General features: G+C 51.7%; 1 protein-coding gene across 2 annotated transcripts in view; it reads left to right on the forward strand.

Moving 5' to 3' along the window:
• ANKRD11 (ankyrin repeat domain 11) overlaps nt 1–13,007 on the forward strand; it is a 128,616-nt gene that overhangs the window by 91,375 nt on the left and 24,234 nt on the right. For both annotated transcript variants that reach the window (XM_085071327.1, XM_085071328.1), the window contains exons 3-4: nt 4,551–4,695; nt 11,719–11,857. In XM_085071327.1, coding sequence (XP_084927453.1) covers nt 4,609–4,695; nt 11,719–11,857 — 226 coding nt within the window. In that variant the 5' untranslated portion in view covers nt 4,551–4,608. The remainder of the gene's footprint in view (nt 1–4,550; nt 4,696–11,718; nt 11,858–13,007) is intronic.

Here is a 13,007-nt window from a genome sequence, read left to right on the forward strand (position 1 = left end):
GTGGGTCATGTTGGCCAGACAGGTGGAGGAGAAACTGGTGCAGGGCAGGTGCTGGGGACACATTGGTGGAGCAGCCTGAGCACACCTGGGATGGTGGCATTTGTGAGAAGCTGTAGCTGCTTCATCCCTGGGAGTGCTGGGTAGGGCTTGGAGCAGCCTGGTCTGGTGGAAGGTGTCCCTGCCCGTGGCAGGGGGTGGAACTGGATGAGCTTTGCAGTCACTTCTGCAAACCATTCTGGGACTTGGTGGTTCTGCATGTTGAAAGACATCAGCTCTTCGTTTTCTCTCTTTGCTTTCTAGAGCTGGGGGACATGTGTCAAATTGTGGGTGTGAGTTATTAATCTAAGGCAATTTTTGAAGATTTAGGACAGGGTCCTTAAAAGGAGCCTGAAGTATTAAAATTTTCGTTTTTCACAAGCTTTTTCCTGTTCCAACCTTTTCAGACCAAACAAACGTGTTGGATCTGTGCAAATAATGTCTGGGGCTCTAATTGCATTGGGGGCTTTGCATGGGCAGGAGCCTCCAGCCAACTCCCTCCTATTCTGGCATTTAAAGAAGGCTCCACAATCTTTTTTACTCCAAGCTGGCGGGGTACAGGCAGGCTCCAGTGCACAGATCGTGGGCATGAGCTCATTTGTTGTGGCTTCAGACTGAATGGCAGGAGTTTGGCTGCTCTGCAGGAGGGCAGGGAAGTTGGGCTGGGACCAGGGAAGGCTGGCATTCCCCTTGGAGATACATCTGGAAATGTTCTTTATTCTTCCCTGTGAGGGTGGTGAAACCCTGGCACAGGTTGCCCTGAGAAGCTGTGGCTGCCCCTGGATCCCTGGAAGTGTCCAAAACCAGGCTGGATGGGGCTTGGAGCAACCTGGGACAGTGCAAGGTGTCCCTGCCATGGCTCAGATACGGATTTTGGGGTGTTGCTTACTGGGCCCATGAGGCAGGAGGGCTAGGGATGGGGAGTTTAAATGTCCATGGGATCCATAGGGTTGGTTAATGAGGAGTCTCCTCTCCTGTGGGACCTGGTGTTGGTGCTGTCTGGTACAGGCTGGAGTCTGTCCATGGGCTCTGTCCTTGTTCTCTATGCCATTCCTAGTTTGCCCATTGCCTCCACGGGCAGCCTGCTCCTGGCTAACGAGTGCCACTGCTCCCACGCTGCCCTGGCTGCCCACATGTCCTGGGGCTGAAGCCAGCAGAGCTTTCCTCCTCCTCCTCCTCCTCCCTCTGAAGGCCAGATGACCTCCCCTTCCCTTCCATCCCTTTTGGGACCGTGGCCTTTTGAGGTCCTTCTCAGAAGTGTTTGGTCTCAGTGTGTGGCTTTGACTTGGTGTGCCCTGGGCAAAATAACAACCATTTTCCACTGTTTCCTCAGCCCGTCGAGGGGACAGGGATGATCGTGGGTGGGTGTGCCATTCCCAGCCAGACTGTTCTGCATGGCTCAGCCCTGCTCATGATTGTATTCCTAAGAGTCCTGTTCCCCCATCCTCCCGGGGGGTGCTTGGGGGTTCTGACCCCCACCCAGGGCAGGATGGACCAGGAGAGCCCCCAGTCCAGAGCAGGGTGACAGGGCTGGGTGTCATCCCTGCTCTTGCAGCTTTCTCCACGCTGGCAATGCTCCACGGGCTGGGACCACCCTAGCCTTCCCTGCTGGATCCAGCCATCCTGAGCCAGCAGGAGCTGCCATACCCAGGCTGCTCCCTCCAGGGCAGGCTCCCCCTTTCCATTCCCCACTTTCCTAGGGGATTGTGTGGGATCCAGCCTCTCCAGCAGTGGGGTCTGCTGTGGGCAGGCTGGGGGGCTGCTGTGCACCGGGCTGGCCATGCACACAGCCAGGGCTGGCCCCTGGCCAGGGGTAAACAGCTCCTTTGTTTTTCTGGAGGAGTATGAGGGATTATATTCTGTTGAGCTCACTCGGTCTCCCACTTGGTATTGTGCAGCCACATGTAATCGGCTCCTCGGAGGGGCTGAGTTAATTGTTTGTGCAATAGGAAGGGTGCTGGTTGTCTCCTGTAGGGAGGTGAGTTCGAGAGGGGTGTCGTGGGAAGGGAGTGGCTCGTCCAGCTCCTGAATTAGGAGAGATTGAAGCCAAATTGTCATTCTGCAGCCCTAGATTTGCCCCTCTGCAAATGCTCCATGGTGAGCTGGGGAAGGCTCTTCCAGCCAGGAATCTGTGCCTCCCTGCTGACTCTTCCTAAACGTGCTTAAAAATGAAACGAACTTATTAAACGTGCTTAAAAATGAAACGAAGGCTGCGGCGCTGTCAGTAATTGTTGTGCAAATGTGATACTCCCTGCAAGCTGTGGAACAGGCCAGGGCTGTGTTTACCCGGAGAGGCAGCCGGCTTTCCAAGTGTAATGAGTCAGCTCTGCGAACAGAAGGGGCGCAGAATTAATCTGGCATCCGTCTGGCCTTTTCTCAGTTAAACAGGTTTTGGAAGCTCCACGTGAATAGGTGCCTGTCCCGGTACCAGCAGCCACAAAGACTTGGGAGTGGGCAGGAATTTTTTGGGAATATATTGGCAGCGTGAGGGTCATGGGGTGCTTTGAGAGAGGCGCTGGCAGGGATGTGGGGTTGGATTTTGGCTGCTGGTGGGAGCAGAGCGTGGCCTGGTCATGTCAGAGGTGAAGCTGCTTGGGTTTAATATCCGTTGCAAGGTGTAAATAAATTTCCGTTGCCCAGCACTTCATCTGAACTTCCACCTCTTAGATTTGCAGTGAATATTGAAGGGAATATTGTCTTCTGCTCCTGCCTCCTCCCAGGCTCATGCTTCTTTCTCCTGTACCTGCACCTTAATGAGCCCCAGTAAGTGAAACTGAGGGGAAATAGTTTTTACATTTTCCCGGTTGGCTAATGGTGCCTAGCAGAGAGAGGTTCCTGGGGCTGGGAATGGCCTGGAGGCACCCATGGGTGTGCAGCATGGAGGGGACACTCCAGGCTCTGGTGAGGTGTCCCTGTGTCGAGCAGGGGGACACGAGGAGGTCTCAGTTCCCAAAGCTTCGTTCCTAAATGTGGATAATAACCTTCCCACAGCCCAGGCAAAGGAGCTGGGCTGGAGGCTTAGCTGCCTTGGGAAGCACAGTCTCCTGCTAGAAACACCAGCACTGTCTGCCTGGTGCTTTGGTCTGGGAATTTGTGCTGCTGCAGGGCTGGCCTGGGGCCTCTGAACCACCTTTAAAAAAACAAAAAAAAAACCAACCCAAAGTGTCCCAAAGCTTCTGAGGCATAAATGGAACAGAAATTTTGAAGGGATTTCCAGGGAGCTTCTAAATAACAAGACTCCTCTCTCACCTCTCTGAGATTTCCCATCTCCCTGGACAATTTCCTGCAGTTGTAGCTCTGCAGAGCTGCTGCTGTAAGATGTAAATGGGTGCAATTTAGAGCTGGCAGGTGACAATTATTTGGGGAGCAGTTCCTGTTTGTGCCATTCCAGCCTCGGTGGAGGAGCCTGTTGCTGTTGGGGTTGCTGGGGGTCACTCCTCACAGATATCCCATTGCACAGATGCTTCCCAGCCTCTGCTCTCAGGAGAGGAGATATTGTTGTTCACCTAAAAGGGCCTTGGCTTCAGCTGGTGTTCCTGATCTCTGTTCCAGCTTGTACCTCACTGTATTTCAGAAGGCAGTTGCCTTTCCAGCCCTGTAACCAGGCCATACACAAGGAGCAGGAGTGCTTTGTCCTCTCCAGGTTGGCTTTCCCAGGCCAAGGTGTGGAGCAGGGTGAGGAGCTGTGACAAGCTGCTGCAGGAATGCTGAGCCCTGCATGCTTCCTGCTCCCATCTCATGATGGTAACATGTTCAAAAAGTGCATTTTTAATGGACGTTTTGTAATTCGTTTGGTCCTGCAAGTGTCTGGGAATTCAGTGTGGCCAGGTGGGGAGCAGGGCTGTCCCAGCCCTGGGTCTGTCCCCTTGTCCCTGTGCTTCAGACAGGGCTGCAGCTGCAGGAAGCTTTATGTGGCCTTGGGGTGTGGATGAAGAGCACAAGGGTGCTCTTTGGTGGGATTTGATCCCTTCTGGGCTATTCCTTGCATATGGAACAAGCCTTGTCTGCAGCTGCAGGATCCAATTTAGAGTTACCTCTTCTCTCCGGAAACAAGTGATAGGATGAGAGGAAACAGCCTCAGGCTGTGCCAGGGGAGGTTCAGGTTGGAAATCAGGAGGAATTTCCTCATGGAAGGGGTTGTCAGGCATTGGAAGGGGTTGCCCAGGGAGGTGGTGGAGTTCCCATCCCTGGACATGTCTGAGGAACAGTGGATGTGGCACTCAGTACTCTGGGCTGGTGACAAGGTGGGGATGGGTCACAGGTTGGACTTGATGTTCTGGGAGGTCTTTTCCAAGCTCAGTGATTCTGATCCCATGTGTGATGCTTGCAGCACCTCTCTTACTCATTGGGAAGGTGGCAGGAGCTTTTCCCATATCTGAGGGTGCTCTGCCATCCTGGAGCTGCCATCCAGGGGGTGGGAGGGGGTTATCCCCATGGGAAGTGCCTTGTCTTTCCCCCAACAATGGAAAGATCCGTCTGAGCTGTCTGACCTCCCTTTTCCTCTCTCCCAACAGACGGTTGATGATGAGGCGATGGCAGCATAAATGAAGATCAAGTAAGGAAGGCAGAACGATGCCCAAGGGTGGGTGTTCTAAAACACCACAGTCAGAAGATTTCTCTCTCAGCAACGACATGGTGGAGAAACAAACGGGGAAAAAGGTAATGTGTTTGGGCCACCTGCCTTCCTTTGGGGATGCTGCTCCTTGAGCCTGGAGTCTTCAAGCCATGGCAGTGTTGGACATGATGGGAGGTTGCCCTGGGGTTTACACTGGTGTGTTGCTGCTCTGCCAGCTGCTGGGGTTGGGTTTATTTCCCTGTGGCTGCAATCCTTCCCGGGAACTGCAGTGCCCACCTGGACCTGACTCAGCTGAGCAACAGGGGATGCTTTGAAAGATTTTCTTTTGCAAGTTCTGTTTCTAGGGGTTTCTGCACTGAGCTGTGGAAGAGCTAGGTGATGTGGTGATGGTGCAAGTGTGTGCTGGGTGAGGGAGGAGCTTCTCCTCCTCTGGATGGAAATCCAGGTCTGTGTCAGCTCGCCTGGTCTGGCTTCCCCCAGCAGCAGGGCTGGACCAGGCTCAGCCCAGGAGCTGCTCTGCCGAAATTGTTGCTTCTGAGGGTTGATTTGAGGTGTTGTCTGTTTCTTGGTGTGGCTTAGGTGAAACTACTGAAGTGAAATCTGAGTTTAAGGATAAATACATTTATACTTCTCCTCTTCATCCTGTTTTGCTCCAGGCATGAGCTCAGCCTCCTCTCATTCAGCTTTTCCCCCCCTTTCAGTATCAGTCATTTCCAGTCAATAGTTGTGCAGAAAACTGTGTGCAAATGTTACCTTTAAATAAACATGAAAACCTACATCTACTGAATTCTGCTAAGGAACAAGTCTCATCCACTTCCCTTTCATCTCCTTGCTCCAGTTTCTCAGCATTCCCCTGGGAGTTTCTGCCAGGCCCTGGGAGCTGAAGCTGAGCATGGTGAGCCCCAGCTCCTTCACTTCCCCTGCAATCTCACCCTGCTGATGGCAGTAACTCCTCCTATGATTGAGCTCATATTATGGACAAAATGAGAAAAATACAAAATAACCAACAGGAAAATCCCAGGCAGGATTTGCTTATGGAGCAGCACCTTAATGGTGTCTGCCACATTCCCCTTTCTGTGTCACTGCATGTTCAGGAGTGTTGAGGGCACAGCGTGGTGCTGCTAGGAGGGGGCAGAATTTGGGATTACGGCCTGGAGGGGGAGCAGGTGCCCAGTGGCATGGGGGAGATGCCAGCATTTACCCTGGCAGAGGAGGCAGTGCCCGGCAGAGCAGGATATGTAAATACAGGCTCGGTCTGCACTGGCTAAGAAGCTTAATGCTGGCGCAGGTGCTTAGGGAGGGAGAGGATCAGTTGGAATATGAATCAGCTCCCATTTTATTCCATCCACTCCCGGCAGCTTAAAGGCTGCGTGTTATTTACAGAGCAGGTTTGTCGAGCGTGGGGCACGCTGGGAAGCAGAGTTATCTCCTGCTGGCTAAATAACTAGGACACAATTCCTGCCTCCCATTCAGAGGCGGCGCAGGCCTGCCGAGAGTGGCACTGAGAGGGGATGGGGCAGAGCTTCTGCTCCTTTAATTCTGCCTTTTTCAACAGAGGAGATGCTCACAGGCTCTTGTCTTCCAGGGGCTCAGCTGAGCTCCAGGCTGAGTGGCTTTCGCCCTGTTTCTGGTTAATTCTGAAGCTGAGCTGGAGCAGTGACTCAGGGGAAAAGCACTTCGACCTCCTCCCTGCAGACGCTGTTGTACCTGCCTGTCAGCAACCGCTGCCTTGCATTTATCTTGCCTTTGTCAACACGTTCAAAGGGCCGAGCTGAGGCTTGGCACAGCTTCTGTGTGAGGCTGGGGAGGAGGGCAGAGCCCGGGTCGTGCACAGAGACCTGCTGTGGGCACGGGGAGAGCGTGGCAAAGTGATGCCAACCAAATGTTTTCCTCTCAATGTGACCTCAATATTGATAGTTGATTTAGCATTAAACAGGCTTTACATGCTTGGGCTCTGCAGCTCTGGCAGGTGGAGGGGAGTCCTGGTCCTGTGGTGGGCTGAGTGCCACAGGGACAAGGGGCTGGCTTTGAGCTGAAGGGGGGGAGGTTTAGATGGGATACTGGGAAGGAATTCTCCCCTGGGAGGGCAACTCACAGGTTGTCCAGAGAAGCTCCTGAATCCCTGGAAGTGTTCCAGGCCAGGTTGGACAGGGCTTGGAGCAAGCTGGGGTAGTGAGAAGTCTCCCTCCCCATTGCAGAGGGTGGAATGAGATGAGCTTTGAGGTCCCTTCCCACCCAGACCATTCCAGGATTCTGTGATCACCAACTTTTGAACCTGAGCTCTGTGCTTGAACACGTAGCAGGCTCTCAGGGGAGCTGCCCTGCTCCAGAGAGCTGCTGCTTTGCAGAAGAGGTTGTGAGCTGCTGCCTTTCAGTAGCAGAGCTCATTACAGGAGGGAACTCCTGGCTTTCTGCTCCTTGCCCCTCCACAGGAGGAGCTTGGGAACTGGTGGGATGCAGCCCTGAGAGTGAAGTGGTTTAGAGAGTGTGTCTGAGGGCGTTGGATGCTCTGTGGTGCTGGATGAGGAGCTGTTTCTCCCAGGGTCAGTGGAGCCCTTATAAGGCTGCACAAGCCTGCCCAGGGCGGGCACTGGCAGCCCCCAGGCTCCTCCTGCTCCCTTCAGCCTGAAGGCTTTTGTAAAAATCTGCATGCCATATATGAATAATTCTCCTTTCTGGTCTAGATCCACAGATCCCCATAGCAGGAGGAGATTACTCATGACTTAGGCTGAGCAGAGCACCACAGCAAGAGTTATATCAGTTGTCAAAAGCATTTCCTGATGGGCCTGGCCTGGCTGCGTGGTTACACTGTGTGCTCAGCACAGCCTTTGCCTCTTTATGGGGAAATGCTCCCTCTTGCATAGTCAAAAGTGCATTTTTGCTGCACTGAACACCAAGCAGAACGGCACTTACCCCATTTTTTGCTTGCAGGAGCTGGCAGAAGTTAAAAAAACTTGAGGTTTTTCTCCTTCCTCTTCTCCCCTTTTCAGAAATGGGAAACATAGTCCTTATTTTTTGGTTCTTCACAAGATCTGTTGTGCTGTCAGGGCTTCCCAGACTGGATGAGTGAGTGCAGGGCTCTCTGTCCAGCACAGAGTCACCCTCTGGGGTATGAAACATGCAGAAGCATCTGAGTGACTGAAGAGATGACATTTCAGTGAAGTTAATCAGCCCATGCTCATCACAGGGTATTATTTCTTACAGACTCCTGTGCCTGAGGGTCATGGAAATGGGGCTTCAGCTCCTCCATGCTTCACATGTTTTATTGCAGCATTGATAACAAAACAAATTCAGACTTTTTGGAGCTTTTTGTGTGTGTGTTGTACTCTGGCTTAGGGAAGGCTACGAGGGGCCCAGGTGTAGGGAATTACTTGGTTTTCACCACATCCAGTTGCTTTCTGGGTAAAACTGCATCCATTCCTTTCTGTAATTCAGGGTGGGAACCTCCTGCCCCTTCTCCCTTCCTGCTGGCAGAGTCCTGGTCAGGACAGACCCACTGGTGCTGGGAAAGTCCCTCTGTGGCAGCATTTGCTTTTTGCAGCGTGGGTTGTCTGCCCACAGCAGGAGTCTGATGTGGGGCATTGCCTTGGAGCCCTCCAGCCTTGGAGCCCTCCTGGGCTTCTCCTCCCAGGCTGCCCGTGCTGGTTTTGTTCATTGCTGCCTAATTTTTACTGACATCACAACCTGAAATGCTTGGAGCTCATTTTGGAGAACAAAGGGCTTTGGGGATTTCCATTGCTGGCAGTGAAAGTCTCTGCATAAGCTCTGGGCTGCGAGTCAGGTTCTGTTGGAGTGAGGTGATGGGCTGGAAATACGGATTTCTTTGCATGGGTTTGTGAATTGTAGAATCATGGACTTGTTTGGGTTGGAAGAGACCTTAAAGCTCATCTCATCCTTTCCACTAGACCGGATTGTTCAGAGCCCTGTCTGAGTGGCTCTGTTTTGCAGAAATCTGTATCAAAAATCCCCCAGGGTTGTTTTGAGAACTGGCCTTTGGCCAGTTTGTGTGTCACAAATGCCCTGAGCAGATTGATATCAGGGTCTGTGGTGCTGATGGGAGAAGCCCTTTCATCCCCACCCTGTAGCATCTCACTCTGGGTGGCTGCTGGGTTCAGTTCCTGGTGGCTTTGTGCTCCAACCACAGTGGCCGAGAGTGACTTGTGCTGCATCTTTACACTTCTGCAAGAGGAGCTCAAGGTGGGTTCAGTTACTCATACAGTAACTCTGACTGCAAGTGTAATGTGTCAGGAGGGGATTTTTTCTGCACTCACGGTTGCTGACTCCCCTTTGCCAAAGCAGCTTTCATTAACACCTACAAAGGGGAACTTGTTGCTGCTGCTGAGCTCTCAACTTTTCCCCATCCCCAAACTCCTGTCAAGGCCAGGTTGGATGGGGCTCTGAGCAGCCTGATTTAGTGGGAGGTGTCCTTGCCCATGGCAAAAAGGGTTGGGATGAGATGAGCTTTGAGGTCCCTTCCAACCCAAACCATTCCAGGATTCTGTGATTCTAATTTGGATTTGTTCCATTTGTGAAACCTGATTCTGATGAGTCTGAGCTTTACTTTAAACATGAGAAGACCTAAAAATGAAACCAGGTTTTACTCAAGTAAAGGACGACATTCTTCATTACAGAATTGGAAATAATTAGGGAAGTAAAGCTTAAAATAAGAAAATGAAAACTTTCAGGAATTGGACTCTCCAACTGCCTTGATGTTCCACCCGCTGCTGCAGGCATCCCCAGCAAGTCGCTGCTTTGCAGGGGGAAGCAAAGTCTGGATCTTCCTTGCTCCAATTAGTAGAAAAGGTTATCGTTGTGCTACTGTATGAATTAATCTTCAAAGCAGTGCCGCCGCTTCCCTCACTGCCTGGTATTTAATTGTGCTGAACTGACTGGATCAGCAGCTCCGAGCGTTGGGAGGATGCAAAGGAAGCTCTGCCCGAGCGTGCCCAGCGCTGGGATTCACACAGACACTGCCAGGGCCACGCTGGGCTCACTCTCTGCTCTGCAAAGGGGTTTCTCCTAATTCCTCTACTCTGTCTCTCCTCCAACAGGGAGATTTTAGCAACATGGCAGTTACTGTGGCTTTAGACTGACAGAGGATGGGTTAGATGGGATTTTGGGAAGGAATTGTTCCCTGGGATGGTGGGGAGACCCTGGCACAGGGTGCCCAGAGAAGCTGTGGCTGCCCCTGGATCCCTGGAAATGTCCAAGGCCAGGTTGGATGTGGCTTGGAGCAACCTGGGACAGTGGAAGGTGTCCCTGCCCATGGCACAGAGTCAAACTGGATGAGCTTTAAGGTCCTTCCAACCCAAACCATTCCATGGTTCAAACTTTCTAGAATAAGCTGCATTTTTACCTGTCCTGCCCTTTTCCTCACAGAGATCCTGGGCAGCATTAATTCAGCAGAAAACTTACCTGGTTGTCTAAGAGCATCATCCAGATGCTCCTTGAACTCTGACAGCCCTGACTGCTTCACACTGCAGGAACCTTGCAGACTTGTGTTCTAAGTGTTCAGAGATGCCTTTTATTCAAGTAGATATAAGAAAAAGTTCAGGATGTGGATGGCCACTGTGGGGAAAAGGTGCATTATTTATTTGGTGGCTTTTTTTCAGGAAACATACACATTTTATTTTATTCTTTTGATAAAATATTTCATAGGGTCGTAGAACTAAGACAGACCAGGGTACCTGCTCACAACATGACATTCCTGGCAAGTGATGGGAGCTCCCTGGCCTCACTGCCACCTCAGAGCAGAAGTGGCATCATTTGTTATTCCAAACTATTTTTGTTCACCTCAGAAAAAATAAAGTCCAAAGCTTTTCAATCTGGAGGGTTTAAAGGAAATGCTGGAGTGTTTATTTTGGCTGTGGGGGCTCTGTCCCGTCGCTCCAGGGCCAGAACTCTGGAGCAGGGCTGCCCTTCCTGGGGCTCCGAACGTGCCTTGGCTGCCTCCCACCGCAGAGCCCTGTCAGGCAGGTTTGTTTCTCTTGCTTTACCAAAAAAGGGATTCCCCAACCCATTTCCTCCGTCCTCGCTGGAGCTCAGCGAGGGCTGTCACGCTGCCTGTGGCCAGGGACATGCAAACACATCCCCCTGGGGCGAGGCAGGGGTTTCTCTTTCTCCTGTGGGTGCAGTGTGGGCTCCACACAGACACGGAAGGAGGAAGGAGCGACGCACGCGGTGACGGTGACACCACAGTCCTGTGACTGCTGGCACTGGGGCCACCTGCCAGCGAGCTGCCAGGGCCAGACAGCGGGGCTGCGCCTCTCTAAACAAGGGAATGCTCTTAGCTTGGCTGCTCTGAGCTTCCAGCCACGCTCTGGCATGATTTCGTGTGCTGAGGTTCTGGTATTTAATCTAACTGTGCCTCTGAAGCGCAGAGTGTGGGTTTTGCTGGGTTGTTGAAATCAGATCTGTCACAAAGCTGCCTGGGCTGCCCTTGTTGTTTGGGCAGGGGCACAGTGGTCAGTCCAGAACCCTCACTTAAAATAATCCTGTTCCTCACATACAAAAAACACAGGGCATGACCTCAGGCTGTGTTTTGCCAGCACACTGAACTCCTGGAGTTTGAGCTGGGAACCAGCTCTCCATGGTCATGTGAAAAATCTCACCTGTCTCAATATCTGTAACTTTTGCTTGGGATTTCCCTTCAAAATCTCTTTCTGAGATTGCTTCTGAGCAGTTTGCAGCATTTCTGCTTCACACTAAAATGCAAACCAGCCTGAATAAACAAGATTGATACAAAGGGTAGGGGTTAGGTAGGGGTCATTCTTGGTGTGTGGTTGTGTTCAGAAATCTTCAGGTTCCCTTATCCCAGCCTGCCTTCCCTCCATGCCCACAGCCAGGCACATCCCTGGCCTCACACAAAGTGTTGGCTTAATTTTTCACATGAATTGGTTGGAATTTGGCACCACACATCACCCTTGGTTGGCCTGGCTCTTCTCTGGTAGAGCTTTATATCTTGGTGGAGGCTGAGTTGGCAAACGCTGATGCTGGAAATCCTCAGTAAGGGAAGGGATGTTGTGTGAGGCCAGTGCAGGATTTGGGGAACCGGGTGAGCACAGTCTGGGGAAGGCTCTTGTTGATGTGGTCTCTTCTCTTTCCAGGATAAAGATAAAGTTTCTCTAACCAAGACTCCAAAGTTGGACCGGAGCGATGGCGGCAAAGAGGTGAAAGAGCGAGCGACCAAACGCAAGTTGCCTTTCACTGTCGGAACAAATGGAGATCAAAAAGACTCGGATACAGGTACAGAAATGCCACATTCCACCCTCAGATCCTGGGTGTTGGGGCTGGTGGGGAGTTTACAGGATCTGGTGTGCAGCCAATCCATATGGAAGTGTTGTAGCAAATTTCCTGTATTTTTTAATTGAAGGAAGAGGTGTGTGGACGAGGGGCTGGATAGCTGCTCTGTTCCACATGTGCACATCTGGAGCTGGCTGGGTTAAAGCCCTTATGGTCTTAGTGATGTTTTTAGGTGGACCAAGCCATGGCTGTGTGAGGAGCTCCCCTTCCTTCAGCTCTTGTGCTTTCTCCTTGTTTCTAACCATCCCAGTTCAGGAACTGTGGCTGGGACAGGCCATGGAGCAGGGCCTGCTTGTGAGGAATTGGAAAATAGGGGAATAAAGCTGAGTAGTGTTTAAAAGAAAACCATCAAGTAGAATCTGGTCAAGCAGATCAATCTTGTGGCAGAAGAGTGTCTCATGAGGCTCGTGGATGGGCTGTTGGATTTGTTAGCAGTTGGGAAGAGCTGTCACAAAGCTTTGGCTTGGAGAAAATAGTGTTGTTTGGTTGTAAGGGGCTGAGCTGTGGATTTCTGGGCAGTGGTTTGTTTGGGTCCTTCCTGTGTATTCCTAGGAAATCTGCATTTGGAAATTGTTCTGGTCAGGTAAAGCTCAGTGATTGTATTAAGAGATAAAATGGGCTAAAAGTTCTGAATATGCTTAAAAATGGTACAAAGGCCGTATTTGGTGGTGCTCTGTGGTGAGCCTGGAAGGTGGTGTGATGCAGGATGTGTCTCCTCTGGTTCAGGAGTTGGGAGGGCAGATGTGGAAGGGCCAGGAGTGCCACTGCAGCAGTGAGGGTTGTCCCACAGGCAAGGACACACGGTGGTGACATGTCCTGAGGCTGGCCCCGTGTTTCCATGGGTTTGTGCTCCTGAACTCCCTGTCTGGGCAGAAAGTTTCTAAGCATTCATTAAGTCTCTTAAATGTGATGGTCGTTTGTAGGATGAAGTTTTGGGTTGCTGTGGTGTCTCCCTTGGGGTGTCACCTTTAGGGGGTGGCTGGGGCCAGGCAAAGCTGATTATCCAGAGCTGGAGCTGCTCTTTGTCAAGGGTGTTTGTGCCACGTTCAATACGGGGTTGAGAGTTGAAGCCCAAACTGGCTGCAGGGCTGTC

Source organism: Lichenostomus cassidix, chromosome 11 (assembly GCF_008360975.1).
Source record: "Lichenostomus cassidix isolate B80296 chromosome 11, HeHo_3.0, whole genome shotgun sequence".
NCBI lineage: Eukaryota > Metazoa > Chordata > Aves > Passeriformes > Meliphagidae > Lichenostomus > Lichenostomus cassidix.